At 43.4% G+C, this 22,800-nt stretch overlaps 1 protein-coding gene across 1 annotated transcript in view; it reads right to left on the minus strand.

The window, feature by feature from the left end:
* Window positions 1-22,800, minus strand: part of LOC138583753 (atrial natriuretic peptide receptor 1-like) — a 74,060-nt gene that overhangs the window by 18,225 nt on the left and 33,035 nt on the right. Inside the window, exons 4-5 of the mRNA XM_069655722.1 lie at window positions 19,546-19,659; window positions 13,756-13,891 (exon numbers count right to left, since the gene is read on the minus strand). Coding sequence (XP_069511823.1) covers window positions 13,756-13,891; window positions 19,546-19,659 — 250 coding nt within the window. The remainder of the gene's footprint in view (window positions 1-13,755; window positions 13,892-19,545; window positions 19,660-22,800) is intronic.

Genomic DNA, 22,800 nt, shown 5'->3' on the forward strand with positions numbered 1-22,800 from the left:
CCTGTTTGTCATGGATATTATCTCAGATCTAATCGTATTACTCTGCCTCCGTATCTCCTTCACTCATTCACGCCTTTTCTGTCTGTTCACACACTCGTGCTCCCTCCTTACATGTCAGCTTCACAAACCTGTGGCCTCTTCTATTAATGTGCACGATGAGGATGAGTTACTGTGTAGAGGCAGAATTCACAGGATCAGATGCAGAGAAAATCGAGAGTTACCTTCAAAACGACTAAATGTGACGATGCAAATGTATGGTGTCATGTCTGCACAGAGGTCACAGCTCAAACCGGAGCTCACCGTTTCTGGGACATTCTGCACAGAAGCACTGAGAGGGTGGACATAATGTTTTACAGTTTGGTCTTCACGTTTGAGTTGCAACACTTTAGAAATGTTTTCTGTTCAATTATCAGATAACATCAGCAGTATCACGTCAGAGCTGCTCTTTCTGTGGTCAAACATTACAGCATGATGTGTAAACAATACTGCCATCAGCACTGTGAGCAGAGAGTCCACAAAAGTTGATGTTTCATTCTCTTTAGGTTTCTGTAGATGTATTTGTGGTCCTCAGGGCCCAGCGGTTCAAAAAGTTTCATCAGGATCAGAAAGATTTTTAAATGATTTTCTATCCAGGATCAGCTCATCCATCTTCCTGTCCTGGTTTTTCAAAGTAAAACTGGATTTGAACAACCTGATCAAATACAGACTTTTCAAGATGACCAAATCTTACCAGAGCTCTAAATGGGACTACACACGACACACTTTGTCCACAGGGGGCGCCAAAATCCACACAAAACAAACATTCCTCACAGCTGCTTTAAAGTGAAAATGTTATGTTTGATGTTGATGCAGTTTGGTGGATTATTTTATGAGGATTAAACACTTTTTTCAACCATAAGGTCTACATAGTGCTGATACAGTAACTCAAGAGCCAAGTATTAAAAATGTCTACAGTCCATCCATCCATCATCTACACCACTAATCCTGTTCAGGGCCGCGGGGGGCTGGAGTCTATCCCAGCTGTCATTGGGCGAGAGGCGGGGTTACACCTGGACAGATCACCTGTCAACCACAGGGCTGACACACAGAGACAGACAACCTTTCACGCTCACATTCACACCTACGGGCAATTTAGAGTCACCAATGAACGTAACGAGCATGTCTTTGGACTGTGGGCGGAAGCCGGAGTACCCGGAGGAACTCCACACAGAAAGGCCCACTACGTCTGCACCGGGATTCAAACCAGGAACCTTCGAGCTGTGCGGCCTAACCACTGCACCACCGTGCAGCATGTCTACAGTATAAAGTACATTACATTTCATTTAGTTCCTGTAATCCAGCCTGAATCCTCCCTCTGCTGGGATCAGGATCATCCTGGTTTTTGGATCCAAGTTATTCCAGTCCTGCTCAGAAATGTTAACACAATTTTACCTGATCTAATCGATTTCTTTTGATTTCTGCTTTAAAGGAAATGTGACAAACAAGGAAATCTGTTCAACTGTGCACGGAGACACAACTCGCTCACTAACAGCTGTCTCTGGATCTTTCCTCAGAGAGAGCCTTTAACGTATGAGCAGGCTTAGGTTCATTTCAGTGTGTGCATCAGAACAATATGAGAGTGTTCCAGTTCTCCTGGCAGCGTGACATCTGTTTGTCTGAACCTGTCGCTCCCCGCTGCCTCTGTTTAATAGAATTAACTTCCTGACAGAGCGGCGGCACGTCTGCTTTCAGGGGCCTGTTTCGGTCCTGATCAGAAACCTGTTGCCTGGAAACAGGACCGCCCCGCCTCGGTTTATCCTGCTCGCTGCTTATAAATCACAGATTAGGAAAGGCTGACAAATCTCATCATAACGTGCGTGTGCTGTTTCATCACACTGTCAGGTCAGACTCAGTCACAGAGCAGCACGTAAACAGGTCCATCTCACAGCCACACACAGCCACAGCAGCAGGAACACACAACCCTCATGATGGAAATGTGTGTGTGTGTGTGTGTTAGAAGCAGCGGAGGGTAATCTACGGCAGCCAGGAGGGGACATAACGTACAGTAGATAAATGACAGTGTGACAGCCCCTCTGGTGTCTGCTGCCGGCTCCCCTGCAGGCGTCTGTTCCTTCATCTCACACAAACCACTAAATCATTGTTGAAGCCGGAGCTGCGACTGGAGCAGCTTTCTAATGTGTTCGGGCACTGAAAACTCTGATCCTGAAACAGCCAGCCGAGGTTCAGCTGAGAGGGAAGAGAAAGCACCGCTGCAGCGAGACCAAGACTCACAGTCTTTTGAAAAAACTCCTGAAACTATTCACTTCTATGATTTCAATCACAAAGCAAGTGGAAGTAGGCAGGAATTCAGCTCTGAATCCTCCACAGAGTTTCGCTCCTCAGCAAAGGCTATTGAGTACAACTGCATGTGTTAAACAGGCTGTATGAACCTGCTTTGTGAAGTCCGCCAAAACTACACAATCTCTCTCTTCCTCCACCAACCGGTCAAGTTCACAACCGTCAGTGTTTCTTTAAATAAAGCCTGACTTGACTCACAGAATAATCTCTACTTACCAGGGATGGGTCATGAATTTCAAACAGTCTTTCACCTTACTCTCTGATCACATATCATGTTATGATAAATACAGTAAATATGTTACATATTGTTCCTTTAAGTTAGCTAGGCTGGAAAAAGTGTATGAAGTGGGGAGAGAGATGTAAAGTAGACTGACTCCAGGATTTACACTCAGAGCATTGATTCATCTCCATGTTTACTTCTTATTTTAAATCTATTCATTAAGTTGAGCAACTCCTGCTTCACATCATGTCAATCAAGTGTAAAACAGCTCTAACATCTTATTCCATATTTGGCTTGAATTTTGACAAATGAGGCAGAAAACAAAGTGTTTCTGAAGAATGAAGCTAACCACGAAGGACGTGTGACTCCAGCCGATCCCTGCACTTTATTATAGAGGATACAATAACTGTCTAACTGAGTACTGTCACAACAGATCTGAAACAAAGGATAAAATGCAAGACTGCACGTCAAAAAGAGGCGTTAACGTGTGATTAACTTTGGGTTTTAAAGAGCTGAGAGTCTGACTGTAATTATCAGCCGCCCACAGAGCTCTGATCCCCCTCACAGGTGTTACAGAGACATGTCAGGGCTACCAGAGATTTTAAGGGCCACGCAGTGATGGACATCCACAGCACAGAAAGGAGAGACAGGCGGACAGGCAGAGATAGGAGACACACAGAGGAGCAGCAGGGTGAAGGAGAAACAAGGACTCGACCTCCAGCTGAAAGCAGGAGGAGACGGGAGGATCTGCTTTCACACGATTAGATTTCAGGGCTATTTTTGGGGGTCTCCTCCGCCGCCGTATAGCTGCTGCTGACAATGAGACGAGGAGAGAGCAGCGATCAAGTCCTGTGCCGTAACGCAGGGAGATGGATGAGAGGAGACAGAGAGAGGAGGATGTTGATTGAATGACAGAAATGAGACAGAGAGAGAAGAGGAAACATGACAGGAGACGACAGGAGATGGAAAATGAAGGACAGAGAGTTTATCTCCGACACTGTGTTCGCACTGAAGGTCAGAAAGTAAAGGAAACAAACCTGTGAAACTTTGACAAAGTTTAATGGTTTATTCTTGAACATGTCAAAGACTTTTATTGTGTTGGGTCAGTTATCTAAATGAAAAACATTTCTGCATTATGTTAGGTGGTAAAATAGATGCTTTAAAACTCTGCTCTGTCTCTCCTCCTTCTCGTCCTCCTCTGGGACGTCAGACTGAAAACTATAAACTTGTTTATTGAAGCTGCATGAAGCAATTTATTAAACAGACTGAAGTGTTTCCTCCGCCTCTCCACAGTTTGTGGTTTCTTTAACCTGAGGTCACACAGAGCGACGACAGCAGAGGGACTAACAGAGGACGGACGGATGGATGGAAAAACACAGAGGTGAAGAAGAGGAAGAGGGAGAGAAAGAAATGAAGAGCTGAGCAAATAATCTAATCAAAGCCGATCAGGGGACAGGAGGAAAAATGAGTCATTTAATGTTTATACCTTTATTCACTGTGTTTGCAGGGACATGAGGGACTTCTTTGGTTAGCTAGTTTTAGAATACAGCACATTATTACACAGATTATTGTTATTGTTCTTGTAAGTAAATTTAAAACGAGCTGTACTGTGACCCACTCATCCACACTCATCAACTTTTTCAGTGGCCATCTGGTACTCATTCTTTATCCTATCTGCTACAATCTGATTGGCTCAATCATCAAAGCCATTTGGATGGACACCTAATGAGCAGAAGAGCAACCTTTTCCTATAGCTGAAACTTGTGGGAGGGGCTACAGTGATCGAGAACAAAGCTAATAACATCCTACTCCTCACAGGATGAAGAGACATGAACGCTGTAGGGCGGCCATTGTCCGCTATGAGGACAAACGATATTTAAAAGCTCTCACTAATAATGTATAGACAACACTCACAGTGGTTGTGCCTTTCCTAGCAGTCCATCATCCAGAAGAGTGCCTGTGTGTTTTCTCTTCAGCTGCTCGTTCAGCACTCTGTGGGAGAACCTTTGCTCAGGTTACAAACCACCTTTGTTTTGTGATCATTTGAAGTACTCCCTTACTTTCGAAGCCTTGGGCCTTTGGAAACTTTCACTCTGAACAGAGTCAGACTCTGCTGCTGCCGCCGCCATATTTCAAACTGTGTGCGTTGACTGGAGCTGCTCAGCCGACCAATAACTCGAGCCAAAAACGACTGACGTCATGATGCGAAAGAAAAACAATGAAAAACCTTCAGTCCGTTAAAAATATTAATGTTGTATTTTCATCGTTGGTGTGATTGATTACGCCGACTACTCGCAGCAGCCCCAGAACACTGAAGGGAAGAAACATTCAGAAAGTCACCAGTAATAATCACTCTGGACATGTGCAGAAAAATTCCACCAATTCTCTAACTGTCAGTCACCACTTTCCTTCTCCACACTGACCTCTGACCCGGCGACCTTTCAAAATAAAACACCATCCGAGCCTTCGGCTCAGCCAAGCAAACATCATGATCCAATGACAAACAGACAAATCAATCAGAGGTGCTCAGGTGACGAGCGTGTCGTCGGAGTGGGCGGGTAAACGAGTCGGACCTGACGGAGGACGTCTGAGAATCTGTGTGTTTGTGTGTTTTTATGTGTGAGTGTGAGCCTCAGTCATCCGTCAGCCGGCCGCTGTGTGTTTGTGCGTTCAGGAGACGTTACAGAGGAAGTTGGTGGAGTTTCGTGTCATTCATCAACTGGATCTGCAGGCTGAGCTCACCTCTGACGCACTGAAACTCCCTCATACCCACACACACACTTTTATCATCACACACTCACCAAGAACAAAACCACTGAGGCAGAACGTCGGACTTTACACCTGCAGGAAAAGATCGAACACTAGAACTTCAAAGGTCCGTTTTTCATCTCATTAGCTAAATATCATGCTTTTAAAAAATGTCAGCTCATTGATTTTCTACCTTTCAGGAAACTTTTGGTTTCAGCAACTTTCAGAGGAGACTTGAAACTTTCTGCAGAAGCAGCAAGAATCAATTTAAGGTTTAAGCAAAGCCCCAGACACGCCAGACATCAGACCCACATCAGAGAGGTTTGCTTGCTGGCCTCACTTTGGTTTCGCTTCTCGTGCACGGACTAGCTTAGCGGATCAGCCAGTTATTATTGTTATTATTTCTCTTACTGACATGCTATCACACAGACCCTCTAGTGTCAACAGTGAGGGTCACTGCTTAAACACGGGCCACAGACGCTCCCTGACATTAGTCGGTGTTCTGCAGTCGGCCTGCGGTCAGTGACGATGTGAACAATAAAACAAGCGAACATCATAGTTTCCTTTTTGCTCAAGAAGGATGACTAACTGCTCCGTGTGTCAGCGAACAGGCTGAACGATGTTTCTGCAAAGTTTTGCAGACATCCAATTCAACTGCAGAGGTGGAAACCACAAGAAATCACAAGTAACCACAAGTAACCACACCTGTAGCTCCTGATGGTTACACCAAGTGTTTTTTATTACCACTTATTTACAAAATAACTTTATGCAAATTGGATTAGCAAGGACAGGCGTAAGCAGGACACATAAACAAGCCAGCGTGGTTGACAGACCACACTAGACAGAACAAAGGTCTCCTTGCTAAGACTCCATCCCTCAAACCTGACCTCCTCCCTGTGAGCGATTAATGCTACGTCACTACGTCACTACTTCACCTCCCTCTTCGCTACTGTCATAATAACGACAGCCCAGAGAGCCTCAGCTAATAAGCTGCTTGTATAGATGATCTATAAGAAAAAGAATCATAAATAGAGTTTATTTTATTGCTTTATTACATTATAATCTAAGGTCGTCAAAATTGTTGATACTTCGACACCAAGTACTTCATAATGATACAGTCTCACACAAGCGAGAGCAGCTGTGGTCGAGTGAATTTAAGAGAGCAAGCGAGTTAATAAAACAAAGCGGTTAAATGCAAAAATATTTGTTTGTGATTGTTTCACAGCGCTTAAACAAACTAACACGCCTACACCTCCGTACGAGCCCGCAGGAAGGGACAGGGTTTAGTTTTTATAGGCCGAAGTCGACCGTGTGTCTGTCTGCTCCGCCCTCCGTCACACCTGCAGCTCTGATACAGCAGCGACACAGCGGACTGTTCACAAAACGTCTTCATGTGTCGTTCTGGGAATGAGAAGTCCTTCTCACGTCTCATAACGATGAACAAGTTACGATAGAGTCTGTTGCAGAGAGATAGACAGACAGAGAGAGAGACAGACAGAGAGCAGAGGGACAGACAGAGAGAGAGCAGAGGGACAGAGAGAGAGACAGACAGAGAGCAGAGGGACAGACAGAGAGAGAGCAGAGGGACAGAGAGAGAGACAGACAGAGAGCAGAGGGACAGACAGAGAGCAGAGCAGAGAGACAGACAGAGAGAGAGACAGACAGAGAGCAGAGGGACAGAGAGAGAGACAGACAGAGAGCAGAGGGACAGACAGAGAGAGAGCAGAGGGACAGAGAGAGAGACAGACAGAGAGCAGAGAGACAGACAGAGAGAGAGCAGAGAGACAGACAGAGAGAGAGACAGACAGAGAGCAGAGAGACAGACAGAGAGAGAGACAGACAGAGAGCAGATTTTCTAATATGGGTCTAAACAGTATTAAATAACAATGTCCTGCTAATAGGATGTCAGATGAGCTGGTAGTGTTCAGTGACTTTGTCTGTACCAGCACTGTGTGCAGGTGGGAAATTAAAAACAGGAAGATTATGCAATTTTGGTACTGGAGTAATTTTTTGTAGTTCTGTTGTTGTGATATGGAAACGGGTATCGAGTATCGTGTCCTATCGAAGTGTAATATTCTGGTATTGTGACCCACCAAGTTTAAAAAAAACCCACCAAGTTTAAAAAAACCCCACCAAGTTTAAAAAAGTCAGTTTGAACTGATTTTATGTCCCCACGCGTGTAAACTCTATCATGTCCTTTTTGTCCCCACACTACACTACAGTACCTCTAGCCCTCAGCTCTGATTGGCTGAGTTACATTCAGCTTATATACAATCGTAAACAAACTGTCCTCTGACAGCATTTACAGTCCAAAACAAAAGGAACACTCTGAAAGAGGAGTTTCCTGTTCTCGAACAGCCCCGTGCCTCCCACCTGCATCTTATTAATAGCCTCTTGAACGCACCATCAGGACAAAGCGGAAACAATTCCAGTGACATCTCCTCCTGCAGAAACGGAAACCTGCGTCCAGAGAGGCACAGAGCTGAAGGGATCTCAGGTTCCTGTTTCAGCAGGAGGAAAGAGACAAGAGGCAGAGCTCTGGTGTTTCTGTCGCTCTGTGTTTCCTCTGCAGGATCCTGAAGAGTCGCAGAGGGTAAAACACGCTCGTCCCGAAGAATCCAGCAGAACAAAGCGACCTGATTCGTCTCTCTCAAAGGGTGCATTCTTGTTACATCAGCGTCTTGTTTTTGCAGCTTTGCCTGAAGCTTGTTTTTAAACATGACATTTACAGCAACTGTCGGCCAACATTTTCATACACGGTATGATAACTCAAGCTTTCTACTCGCCACCCTGTCAACCAACAAGACAGAGTTCTGCTACCATTCCTGCAGAAAACTGTTTGGCAGAACACATACAAAATAAAGATCATTATAATTATAATTCTCGATTATAAAACCCATTAACTGACAAAAACGTGCAATAATGACCCGTGTATTGTTTGATTTGTTTGCTCAGTTCTGAGAAGTTTTACAGACTGAAACCAGATCTATTATGATGATCAGCTGTACTTTCCCCGTTGTAATGACAGTAGGCAGCATGGTTTTTTTTGTTCCATGAAAATGTGTTTTAACAGAAGAAGAATCAAGCATTTCTTCCACAGAAGACTTTGATTTGTAGAAGAGACGTGTGTGGATAGCGTGTGTATAAAGCACAGGATTGTTACATCAAAGTACAGGCTTTGTATCCCTGGTGCAGCCTGTGGTTAAATTAAAATCATTGACTGTATATAAAGATGGCCGACTCGTCTCCACCTCCTCTCACTGGACTAAAGTGAAGCCTAAACTCCCCTTGGCGTGTTGGAGCCATCAGGTGTCCTTGGCGTGTTGGAGCCCTCAGGTGTCCCTTGGCATGTTGGAGCCCTCAGGTGTCCTTGGCGTGTTGGAGCCATCAGGTGTCCTTGGCATGTTGGAGCCCTCAGGTGTCCTTGGCGTGTTGGAGCCCTCAGGTGTCCTTGGCGTGTTGGAGCCCTCAGGTGGGCTCAGTCTGCAGCAGAACAGCTTCTTGTGTCGGTCTGAAGCAGATATTCACGCTGATGGAAAGTTCAATGACTGTAGTGTTAGTGTTAGTTACGTCTCCTCTCGCCGTTCCTCCTCTACTCTGCTACTCGGGAACAGAACACTGCAGGAGCCCCATTTGTCCACAGAGCTGTCAATCATGAGGCCACGCCCCCTTTTTATAGCATCCAATAACTAATTTAAGGTAAACTTGTCAGAAAAATGAACACTGTGACATAAATCAGCATGATAAGAACTAACTATAATGACAGAAACCATGTTGGAGAAAAATGTATTTGACGTGTATTTAGATTTTATAGTTTGACTCATGTCCCATCTGTTAACATGGAGGAGGCGGGCTTTATGAGCTATACTGCAGCCAGTCAGCAGGGGGCGATAGAGAGGGTTTGGCTTCACTTTTAGGAAGGTGTCATGTCGGCCATCTTTTTATACACACTAAGCACTTTGGTTAAAGTTAGGGACACGTTTCAGTTAAAGGTGAAAAAACAGTCTCAAATGAAATCATCCACGTTCTTTGTCTAACCTTAAATTTAAGAGTTGTTTGTGTTTCAATAAAATCGTGAAAAGTTAATTAGCTGTCATCAGTATCAGCGGATATTATTCAGCAGGATCAGATAAAACACATTAAATATGACTTAAGGAACCATTAAACTGATTAAAAGTCAGTATCAACTCGTCAGACACATCTCAAAACACCTCATTATGTTTCTGTTGCTAATTAGCTGTACAAGTTTATAAATGTAATTATAGGAGACGAGGTTGGCAATAAATTCAACATAAAGCAAAATTCACACTCAGGGATCCACAATGATGTGACTCTGTGTGAATTATCGTCTCTGAAGCACATTGTGTCTGTTTTTTAAAATAAGGGTATATAATAAAGAGCAAACTGTTTTAAAGAGTCATTCTCTGAACTAATGATCGGTGCAGTGAGATGCATCTTTCCCTGACGTTTCGTCACAACCTGCAGCATGAGAGCAGGAGTATTTGCCAGATTTGACAGATGAACAAACAGAAGGACTGAGACCAACTCGAAGTCCCTCGCCGACTCGTTTCCAGTAAAACTGTCCAAAGAAGTGTTTAAAGTTTTAAAATACGAGCTTTATGGAAACCAGATGAGCCACAGAGACGATTCCTGCCATGAAAAATACACACATTAACATCTTAACAGAGGGAGTTTTATGTGCACCAACAGCCTGATTTAAATTCAGTCTGGGTCTGTTTGTGTTTCTACATTCCTACATTTTAATCGTTCAGTCGAGAAGTCCTTCAACAGAAACTTATGTTACACATTTTGTATTGAATCACGAAGTTGGGGGTCAAAGGTCACAGAAACCTGACAGCAGAAGGATGAAACTGTGAGATGATGGAGGAGGAGGAGAGATGGGAGGAACTATATCTTAACAAAACATGTTGCGTGATCACTTCTGCTCCTCTTTTTCTACCTCTCAGACCTTTATTTTGAAAGAGCCCAACAGGACGAGGAAAGATGGTGCCATGAAGCTCAAACAAACTGTGGATCCTTTGTCACAGTGACATTCAGCAGATCAGAGCGGAGCCGTGATGTAACACGGCCGCTGATATCATCTGCTTTGTGTTCTATGAATCAAACAGTGATGGACGACGGTGTAATGCAGCGCTGCTTTCTTCTCTACAGCGTCACTACTTCCTCTGACAGCAGGGGTCAGAGGTCAGGACTGTACAGATAAACTTTAAGGTACAAATGGAGCATAAATCTCTGCAGAACTCTTTACTGTAACAGGACACAGACCTCAGCATGGGAAGAAAAGCACGCAGAGAGTTTCCAAAGGATTGTGCAACGATGACAGACTTTAAAAAACCTCCCGGCTGAAAGAAATCAGTTTGACTCACAATAAAAGGATGAAAAAAGAACCAGAAGCTGCAGATTATCAACACATCTGTGCCTCTGCAAAGACCTCGTTAATTTAATGATATAAATGAATTCTGATGCACAGACATTAATTCTTTATACTTATTAAATATCCAGCGTGTTGAATTATACATTTTGGAGAAATGAAGCTCAGCACGAGTTCATCCATTCATTCATAAGTTCATCCTTCATATCCCTCTCTATCTCTCTCTCTCTACCTGCTTCTCTGATCAGCTGATAGTGGCTGTTCACTCTCACAAGTATTTAAACAACCAGACCTGAATCAGCCAATCATCCGGCTGCAGTCACTTTAAACCTCCTGCTGCGGTCAGTTTGTCAGTTTGTCATTCCAGCGTGGATTGTTTCCACCCTCCTCCAGCCACCTCTGATCCTTTCATCAGTGTCAAGGTTCAGCTCTTCAGAAGTCCACTCCTTACATACTTCACCTTCACCACCACCAGTGTCTAGACTCCATCGGCAGTATCCTATCCTGCTCTCGGCCTCACTACCGTTTGAGTACATGACGTTACGATGTCTAACTGCCAAAGAGTTAGCACATTCTCATTTCTTTCAAGAAATCCACCTTTGTGGTTTAAAAATCTTCCTCCTCATTTTATGCATGTATGGAAAACATCTAACTATTAACCACAATCCTATTATCTGTGTGAGAAACACTAAACCAGAAACAGCGTCTGGAGCTGGACTACAAGCTGTATTCTGTCATTACTGTACATCAATAACGGATTATCTTATTTATCAAGAGTAGTTCGTTCGAGCTGAGTTCAATGAACCCCCTCCTGTTTGTACCTTTCCTCCCTCACTCATGTTTGTGCCGGACATGACCACTTGCACTGGGTGTGACGCAGCCCAGATCAGTGGTTATGTTCCAGGAGCTCCCGTCCAGCTGTGACTCATTCAGAGACCCTCAGACCTTCTTGTTTCTTACAGCGGCAGAAAAATTAGTTTTGATTTCCTGCCGGGCTGATATCAGAGCAGACCATACTGTACATTCCTGATATGTTGCATAGAAAGCTGGCATCAGACATGAGCTGATATGAGCTGTGAGATAAGCTCTGTGAAGAGGGAAACACGACACAATGAGACTGATTGAAGCCAAAAAGCAGGGGAGAGGCAGGTGTGACGTTCAAGGTCCTGATTCATCACAGAGCTCAGAGGCAGGAGCCACAAACTGGAGCTAAAAGGCTTTTGAGAAGTCTGTAAAATGCAGACACTGATTGTTGAAGTAAAATAAAAGTTGTATTGAATCATAAGCACTTAAAATTACTGCCTCCCACCTTCTCACATCTGCACAAACACTGCACACGTCTCCTCTGATTAATTCAAATCAATCAAGACGCAGAGTTTCTGCTGATTAACTTGACGTTCACAGCCGTGTGAGAAGCTCACCTCACTGCAGTTTGTGGAGTTTTAACAGCGGGAGGAGCCTCGGACGGATGTTAAAAGGTACAAACACAGAAAATTAAATGCTTAAATTCTGCCTGTGTGCAGAAAACATAAAGAAAGCTGAAAGTTTGATCAACAAGCAGCACCCTACCTGCTCTCTCTGTCGTTAAGAGAACAATATAGGCACAAATCCTTACTTTATGACCAATGTAATAATAAAGGCATACTTTAACTAATGTGTATAAACCACATTTTCAGAGCATAATACAACAGAAAAGCACCGTTAATCCTGTAATTCTTAAACCTGGGTGCTATTTTTACAGATTTTCAGCTTTAACAGGTACAAACGATTACAAAAAGCTTCAGCCGGTAAATACATCCTCTTAAAGTTCTTGTTGTTTCCACTGACAGGCTCAGATTGTTCTTCTAAGTGTGTGACAACATGACAGAAAGGATCCCTACAGAGATAGACCTTTTTGTTACAGAGGAAGATGATTGTTTTAACCACACACAGACGTTACATCGCCCTCTGCAAACACACCAGACTCCATTCATAAAAACAGGGATTTTACCTCAGCAAGGCAGCAGTAGACCAGCAACTCCTGTGTTCTGTGAGGTAAAATCACTGTTTTTATCAATGGAGTCTGGTGTGTTTGCAGAGAGCGATGTAACGTCTGTTTGTGGTTAAAACCTCACAGAACACAGGAGTTGCTGGTGGCACTGTTGCCTTGATCGCATAGTTTTTCCTGTATTATTTTCTGACTTTGGTGTTATGAATGATTAGTTCAGACTCAACAGAATATTTGTGTAACACAAAATGAACCAAAAAAAATCATCAAAAGAGGCAAAACAACCTGAGCCTGTCAGTGGAAACAACAAGAACTTTTAGTGGACGACCTTTGACCCATCAAGGATTATGTTGCAGCCAATACAGCCTGTTTCACTGCTGCAGGATGAACACATCTACTGGAGACATTTCAAAGTTTTGTACGTAAGTTTTAAATATTTAAAAGGGATCCCAGGTTTAAGAATAACTGAAAGACATGTTTAAATCTGAATTCAGACACTGTTCCCTCAGTCTCGCAGTTTCCTCTCTCCCACAGGAGCTGCAGGATGAACACACAGCACCTGTAATAACCTGAACAACATGTCATAATGAGTCCGACCTCGGTGTCAGACATCATTTCATTGTAGTGGGCGTCAGAATCCTCAGACGTCCAGGATTCATTTGGAGTGAAGCTCTTCAGATTTCATGTTAAACCTGCAGCGTTCATTTAAACTGTGAGTGTAAATGAGACTGAATTACACCTCAGTAATAAACATGAGAGCTCGGGGGGGGCTGTGTGGAGAGGTTATAAAACCCTTTGTTTCACACACAACAAACCAACGACGACACAGCGGGAAGGGAAACACCTGCCGACACATTTCTCACGTCTGCAGCTTTAAATGCTCAAAGAACAGTTTGTGCTTTGTGCGCAAAATGTTCCAAGACTGTGAATTTACATTCTAGCAGCACAGAGCTACAGCCTGACACATGAACACACCCCGGCTTTAATAGGTAAAGACATCAGCAGAGGAAGAAGAAGAACCAGTGAAAATAAGATAAACTTCAAAGATCACACAAAAACACTTCCACCAACCGTGGAAGGTTCGATTCCACATCCTCTTGGTGACGACTTCTCCCGGGGGCCGACCGTCGGACAGCGACATGGTCTCATTCAGAGCGTGAGTGTAGAGCATCAAACCGTCGTAGAATCCTCCGGCGATGATGTTCATCTGGAAGACAAATAACAGGAAGAGAAACAGTTATTGTTTTACTTCTTTTTAATCACCCTTTGCTCCGTTTGAATCACCTCAGCCCCTTTACGCTTCTAATATTTGGTTTATATCTCTGTCTTCTTTCATTTTACATGCAAACTTATGGTGAATCAAATTAGATCACTGTCAGTCAGTGCAAAACTCAGATATGGAGAACATCAGTTCCTGCTCTGAATATCTCTGTACTTGAATTCCCCACAGCTCATTAACTGATAGATAGACAAACCCTGTTTGTACCTCACACTCGTAAACACAGTGATTACTTTTTAATTGCTTTTGAAACAGGGTCCAAACACAGCAGGGGTTTATGTGACTCTCCATCACTTAGAGTTAAATCAGTGTATGATTACCCATAATCCTCTCTGACCCCTGCTGCATGTAATGATGGTGTTTAGGCAGAGTTTAGACAAACAGAGGGAACACAGCGAGTCGAACAACAAAAGAGGAACGATATGAGAGTTCACGTTTTAGTTATTCTGGTGGAAGTTTGACAAAATAACATGTTTATTGAATAGAAGTGTTGTTGAGGAATTTGTATTAATAACCAAGATGGCTGCTGCTGATGTAGAACGTTCTGAATGCTCTTTCAATCAGTATCAGTGTTAGCTTTCTCACACAGAGACTGTACTTCTGCTGGTCGCTCAGGTATGTTAACGGCAGCTAAGGGAGATACAGCGGCACATTTGTGAATATTTTTATTTCAAGTGATAGAAGGATACGATCAGCAATCAGCTAGTTCGATCACCGAGGAGACATTGACACAGGCTCTGCAGAGAAACAAAGCTATAAGAAGCGCTATGACGTCCCTCCTGTTCTTCCTGATGTACGAATTAAATTGTTTTGCAAAAACTTTAAGTGCATCTGGTTGGTGGTATAACAGTGTTTCCCACACACAGACTTATACACAGGTAGATTAAGGTCCACCCAGGTAGATTTGGCGACCCATTTTATTGTTGTTTTTCTTTCTATCCATTCGAGAGAACGTTATCCGTGATCGATTAACTAGCGGCACTGGGAAAGAAAGAACAAAGAAAACAGCAGCTGCAAAGAAACAGAGAGAGAGACGCATACGCCTGTATTGCGCTGAAGGTGGCGGCTTTGAAGGCTTAATGCTTGGAAGCTTTGATCGTTGCCATGGTAATAGATGGCAAAAATTATTATTACATTATTTTTTTTCCTTTTAAACCACAGACGTTAGGAGACGAGCAGGTATGACTCAGATCTGTGTGTTTCTCATGCTCTGTACCTGGCTCAATCAGGTCGCCATCTGTCCATGTTTCTGCGCACAGTTACTATAAAGTATAAACTACGTCTCCACATGTGAACGACACGGGCAGGAGCTGGGACCTGCGATCTGCTCATCATAGTTTATAATAAGGCAGCGCGGGGAGGACACAGGCGGTTAATAATGTGGATCTGTGTTAATCACACGGATCTGTCTGTCACTGTTAACAGAGACTCCAGTCTGCAGGTCATATATTTCGCACAGAGCCGTAGAGGAGCATCAGGCTTCATGATCAGACTAAGTTTTATATCACGTTATCACTTCAGTCCGCGATCACACACTCGCTCCCTCCCTCTCTCTGGTCTTGTGCTCTCCCTCGCTCAGCGCTGCGAGTCTGCCTCACAGTTTTTATCATATGATGTTTTTAAGGCCTAATGAAGGTGAATGAGGCTCCTTGTATATTCACAGGGCCTGTGATATATTTCATCAAACATCTAATTGTTCCACAAGTTCAGATAATATTCACACAAACCATCAACTTTTCTTTTAACACCATGAACAGTTCAGGGCTGCTCCTGTGACCTGTTTCAGGTGATGTAGAATGACCGGCTGATGAATCTGTCTGAACATGGTATTTAAAATCAACCTCTGAGGGCCTGGAGCTGCGAGGAAGCAGCATGAAACCCTGGTTAATGGGAAAAAAATTATATAAAATGTGGAAATTACAGAACTCAAGCTGGTTAGGTCGTGACCCCGGTGTGATTATATCTAATGAGGGGGCTCCAGTGTGCAGGCCGACACGGGACGGAGACGCAAAAACATCGAAACGCACAGAAAAATAAGAAATTAGCAAAAACAACACTGCTTAAGATTTGAAGGAGAACTTCTTTCAGGGTGAGAAAAAGCTTGTGATATCCTAAACCCAGCAGAGGTCAAAGGTCATCTGTAGTTTGGAAAAGATGGATTCTCAGATGTGAGACTGTTGGTTGTGTTGCGTTCGCTGCCATCTGTTTGTGTCCTAATGGTCGTCTTTCCTTTCATGTATCATGTTTCTCCACAGGGATCACTGCAGTGTCATCTTATTACATCATAGTGTGTGTGTGCGCGCGCGCGTGTGTGCGCGTGTGTGCGTGTGTGCGTGTGTGTGTGTGTGTGTGTTAACTACATTAGGGTTCCCTCAGCTGTCTGCCTGCTGCTGATTAGCTGCCAGACAACCTGCCCACTTATCAGGCTCACATATGGTGCCTGATTAGGGACAAACTGGAGTCCTGTTATCCGTCTGATTGAGGAAAGTGCAGCCAAACTCAGATTTAGCAGCTGGCAGCAGACCTCTGTCGGTTTCATCTCTTAAACAGATCCAGGAAGTGTTTAGCCTAGCTTAGCTGTGTGTTGATTCAAGCTTTAACTTCCAAACTGTCAGATATGTGCGAGACATTTCACACACATACACACCTCAAATGTCAGGGCTGTCCTACAGAGAGGCTGTGAAATTATCTTTAAACTCTGTAACACTTCCAGCCGTGAACTTCAGGACCTGCTGTCCTTTTTCAAATACCACAACTGATCACACCTGATATCAGTCAGTGTTCCTGAATCCTTTTACATCCAGAAATCGGTTTCATTAACATTCCTCGTCGCTCTGCTTGTAATGACACGCTGGATTGAGCTCGCTGATTGCCGGACACACTTCACACACGTCACCACAGAAGAAAAGCTGTTATCGTCGTACAAGCTGTGAAATTGGCTAAATTACATTTTCTCATTATTTCATCTGTTGTTTATCACAGCCTGCAGAGAAAACATCAAATTGCTTTATTGAGTTTGTGTCGTTGGAGAAAAATGTCATTTAGTTCCAGTAAAGCTGCTTTAACGGAACAAAGACACTGAGGTAAAAAGACTCAGTGATACCTAACGCAGCGTCTCCTCCTGTGTGCTTCATAAAACTAAAGTGAGCGGCTGTTTTAGGAAATAACTGAGCCGTTTTAAGCACAAAACTATAAATATGTGAGTTTATTTTTAAAGATTTGGATTGCATGCACAATTGCCCCATAAATTCTGCTTCATTTGCACCTCTATCTGCTCCGTCTCAAGGTCCGATTGACAAAGCAAATTACACCGATGATATTCAAGCGCAAACACGCACATAAAGTTCAGCAGCTCCGTGCAGTTTGCTCTTGTTCTGTGTCTGATTGTGAAGAGGAGCCGTCTACACCTCCTCTCTCTGCTGCATGGAGCTCAGGCAGCAACTGAGCTCCACAGATCGCTGATGAGCAGGGAGAGGAGGGGGCTGCAGGCCGCCTCCACACATGCGGAAGAAGTGTTTCCGTGTGTACCGGGGTTGAGCCTGATTGATCTCCTGATTAGAATAATTATGAAATGATATTATTTACAGACATTGTTGTCATGATCAGTGGAAACTCTCAGCATCACAGCCCTAGTATCAGGCATCAAAGAAATGCTTTTTAAGAATCCAACAAACATCAAAACATTTCCCTTCATAGAAAAGAGAATTTAATGAGTCCTACTTTAAAAAGCTGAATTTAAATTTACAATTCAAGCATATTAATGAGCTTCATTCTGACGATTTTCATTAAAAGATTAGAGAAGCTGCTTTCAGTAATTGTAAACGTTTCCATGTGCACAGTAACGTCACTGCAGCAAATATGGTGGGACAGCAAAACTAGTGTTAGACTTGTCAGGCCAGAGGAAACTGTCTGACGTCTTGGACGTGCAGAACAACACGGAGCATTAACAACAGCAGATCCTGGGCGGTCCTGATGGGAGATTTACATCATCAATGAAGTTACATCATTGTGCCTCGCGTGGAATTACGCACAGTGTCTCCCCATGACACACACTCATTGTTTCTGCTGCTGGGGGGGGTCGCTGACTTTTACTGTCATAAAAGGTCAAAGGTCAGCGTCAGAGTCTCGAGAGATTGGAGACACAGAGCACAGTATGCAGGATGAGCAGCAACACATCAGTAAACCGATTCATAATTGTATACATTCAAACTGACCCAGGGCTTGGTGTACTGTAACGTTAAAGTCGGTCACAGATTCTTATTAGTGAATATTTACACCCCTACATGGAACTAACTAACTAACTAACATGTCATGTAACTAATAACTACTGAAGGATTTTAATGGAGTAAACTCTGTACTTGCTGACCTGAAGTGACAGTAGGACACCAGGACACAAAATGTGTAAAAACATCTGCAGGGTGCAAACAGGTAAGGGGTGAAAAAGGTGAAAGGGTGAGAAAACCTGCCACAACTCGGAGGTCCGGGGGCGTGCTCCCACCGGAGAAAAATGTGAAGGATTCTGCGCTACATGCTCTCTTCTAGTTACTTTGAAGTCTATTTGCAGCCTTTGTGGGGTAAAACAACCCGACATAAAGCACATAAAGGAATCAAGAAATGTGGGAGCTGAATGTATGCCCACTTCCAGAGCACCTGAATGAATGGCCACATTATACACAGTGTTTGTTACCAGTGTTGTGTAGTTCGGTCTGTGGCCATAATAATGTCTTTGTTTATGTATCTTATCCAGTTATCAGCGTGTTTTCTTGCCAGATTCGCTCACGGCGAGCAGAGAAAATAGAACAGACGCCGAAACCATCGCTGCAGATCGCGAGCCGACTGCGGAGCTCTGTGCAACGACGCGGCCGGGCTCTCTCTCTGCCAACAGACCAAGTGGTTAACATGTGTCAGGCATGAGACACCCTTCAAGACGGTTCCCAGGGTTTACATTACTAGAAGGCTTCAAACCACATAGTTAGAATTCTGTGGATCACCTCAAATGGTCCCGGCTCTTCTGTGCTCCTAACCGATACTGAAAGGTGAGGAGTTTGCATCCCTGATCTGACAACAAGATATCTCACCTCCTCGCCTGATTTTTATTGTGAAAGGCTGCTTTTATTTTACACCCTGCCATCTTTATGAAAGGTGATAATACGAGCAGCAGTTAGCAGTACGGTGTCAGATTAAGCTGATGTGGGATTTACTGTGTGAGATCTGTGTGTGTGTGTGTGTGTGTGTGTGTGTGTGTGTGTGTGTGTGTGTGTGTGTGTGTGTATGTGTGTGTGTGTGTGTGTGTGTAGGTGTGTGTGTGTGTGTGTGTGTGTGTGTGTGCATGTGTGTGTGTGTGCAGGATAAGATCAGCAGAATAAATCCGGTCTGTAAACTGAACTGGCTCAGTTGTCCGACAAAGCTAATCACACATTAGCATGATAACGCCTGTTTCAGTCTTTACAGGGATAAATTGTCTCTTTCATTATTTTCAATAAGATGATTTCCTCTCTTCTGATTGGATCATATTTGCCCGATGATGGACATGTCCCTCACACACACACACACACACACACACACACACACACTCTTCTCACCAGTGAGTCCTCGATGGTGTAGTTGAACATCTTCTTTGCGTCCGTCTTCAGGTGGCTGACAAACTCTCTGTACTCTCGGTTCTGAGGCTCTCGGTACGTCAGGATCTTCACGCTCTGCAAACAGGAAGACCAGTTTTAAAATAACCTTCTGTTCCTAATAAAAACAGACTGATCACCATTGTTGTTCTAAATATAAAGACGATCCAGTCCTAACAAGTTAACGTGTTGTTCTAAATGGGAAATTAAAGTGTTCTCTGATTGCACTGGAAGGGAAACAGGAAGAGGAGCTGCTGCTTTGTGACAAACAAACAAGTTCAGGCAGATGCTTTACACTCGATATCCTCCTGTGATGATACTGACAGGTGGAAAGTCTCAGTGTGCTGCAGCAGGCGTGAACAAAGAGTCACCTGACTTGTCTCCACTGGCCAAGGTGAAACCTGGTGTTAAGTGTTTGTTTTAAATTTGTTCCAGTTAGATCCTGACATGAAGACTTCATGTTTTACAGCAGGGCCTTGACCTTTTGAAAAACCTTTAGTTTCGTAGACCTGGGCCATGTTTTTACATATTTTGTCTAAATGACAAATAGGTGCTCAAACATTTGGAATGTCTCCAGTAGATGTGTTCATCCTGCAGCAGTGAAACAGGCTGTAATGGCTGCAACATAATCCTTGATGGGTCAAAGGTCGTCCACTAAAGGTTCTTGTTGTTTCCAGTGATTAATGTTAATAAATGTTAATCCTGTAATTCTTAAACCTGGGTGCTATTTTTACAGATTTTCAGCTTTAACAGGTACAAACGATTACAAAAAGCTTCAGCCGGTAAATACATCCTCTTAAAGTTCTTGTTGTTTCCACTGACAGGCTCAGATTGTTCTTCTAAGTGTGTGACAACATGACAGAAAGGATCCCTACAGAGATAGACCTTTTTGTTACAGAGGAAGATGATTGTTTTAACCACACACAGACGTTACATCGCTCTCTGCAAACACACCAGACTCCATTGATTTTAACCTTGCAGAACACACAGGAGCTGCTGGTCTACTGTTGCCTTGATGACTTACGGTAGTTTACGTTGTACATTTCACACTGTGACACAACTTTTCAAAATGTTTGGTCTTTTCGGGACAGCAATGAGCTTTCCAGATGCTTCAGATATGACACAGTACACGGGCTGATATGAGCATCTTTCACATCGGACTTGTTTTGATTTAATTGCAATATTTTTTGTTTTAAATCTTCCACGTTTGTCAGGTGAGGACATTGGGTGGATAAAATGACACCAGCCTCAATCGGTCTACATTTGTCCCTCAAAAAAATCTAAATTTGAGCAGTGTTCATTTCGTTGACGAAGATTACGACACTAAATGTTCGTCAAATGATTTTTTTCCATGACGAAGACGAGACGTTGACGAGCTATACATAGATTGGTGATAATAAAAACTCTTTTGTTTTTGTTAACAAGACGAGACAGGAAATGTTTGTGGTCAGCTGTCGGACATTTCCAATCCATGATATTTCCCCCACTGAGCATCTAATCTGTCCGTTAAAATACAAGCAATGCATTCCTGTAACTGGTGAATTAGCTGAAGGACAGATCTGCCTGAATCCCACCCAGCATACAGGTGAGGCCTTCTCTAAGTCAGCCTCAACAAAGCCTGAAGAGCCAGTAAGAGATAACAGTTAGAGATAACGGGTATCATGGAGGTGGTTATGAACTTAACCCAGGCTTTCTGCTTCAGGCTCAGTCATTTGACGCTTCCTCTGCACTAAAAGGAGCGATCACCGGCTGCCTGCTTCAGTCAGACGATGATGAATATATTAAAGGTAATTATAGTCAGTACCAACACTGCTGCTGCCAAAAGGCAAGAGAGGAATCCTGCAGAAAATGATCGTGTTAATACGTAAATGAAGGAGTTGTTGTCGACTAAAACTAGACTAAAACTATATAAAGGGCAAAAATGACTAAAAATAACAAACATTTTCATCTAAAGACCGAGACTGAGACTAAATCGTTGCTGAGAGCACGAAAATCCAGTTCCTGGAGTGTCCTGATGGGATTCAGCTTAGTGATAGCAGCATCGTGTTTAGTGTTTAACTGATTTTCCAGCTCATTTCTTGCTGTGTAAAATTCAGTGATTGATTTTAATTATTTAATCTGCAGTGAGACAAACACTTGTATAATTTGGTTCAGTGTCAGCAAACTGTTCCATCAAAGTTAATTAAATTGTGAACCCTCCATGACAATCAGTCTTTGACGTCAGAGAGATCTGTGATTTCAAACTGAGGAATGGAAATGAGTAAATATGTTTCTCTGGACTGAATCAATCAGGCTGCTCCCCTGTATGTTCAGAACGTCTTTATCAGACGCAGTGGATTCCTTTCCTGTGAGACACAGGCTGCGTGTTGCTCCACTCTGTCAACCTGTTGTTTCTGTAAACACAGGGATGTTGTTTCACGGCCGCTCCTCTGTTGTCTTTTGTTTTTGAGTCCAGTCATCCGCATCACAGCTCGCCTCATCCTTCTTATTTAATCTCTGTGTACCGAGACGGGCTGTGCTTCAAGCTCCTGCACACTCATTCACCTCCAACCAGCAGCAATGCTATCGACACTCAACTGCATTATTACGTGACTTTGAAAACTTAAACCTTCCTCGTCCATCTCAGTTTTATACTTGGATTCGGGGTTGTTTATCTGAGAGTATGTGACTCTCTTCAGCTCCCCTGCAGCGTCCAAGTGAGCAGAACTAGCTAACGTTAGCTTTGAAATCAAGTTCACTAGCATCAAAACACAAACCACCAAAGGATTTATCTACTGATGCCGTCTGTCCAATCAGAAAAGACCAACTACAGACAACATCAGCAATTCATTCATTTTAAAAAAGGGACCTTTGTGGGTTCTGTTAGCTTAGCATGCTCACTGACATGGAAGAATTTGGGGGGCTAGCTATTGTAGCAAAATTAGTTAAATTCACCCAGACTAACCCTAGACTGCTAAATTGGCTAGCTTGGCGTTTTGTATCAGGATCTTCACGCTCTGAAAACAGGAAGACAAGTTTCCTCATGAACACGGACTGATCACCATTGTTGATCTAAATATAAATCTGAACAAGGTCACATGTTCTTCTCTACCAATGGAAATTAAAGTGTTCTCTGATTGCACCAGGAGGGAAACAGGAAGAGGAGCTGCTGCTCTGTGAGGAAGATGCTTTACTCTCAATATCCTGACAAGATAGATACAGAGATGAATACACAGAGGG

The sequence above is a fragment of the Semicossyphus pulcher genome, unplaced genomic scaffold (genome assembly GCF_022749685.1).
Source record: "Semicossyphus pulcher isolate SPU_LCO1_2020_fin unplaced genomic scaffold, fSemPul1.0.p SCAF_9, whole genome shotgun sequence".
Classification (NCBI taxonomy): Eukaryota; Metazoa; Chordata; class Actinopteri; order Labriformes; family Labridae; genus Semicossyphus; species Semicossyphus pulcher.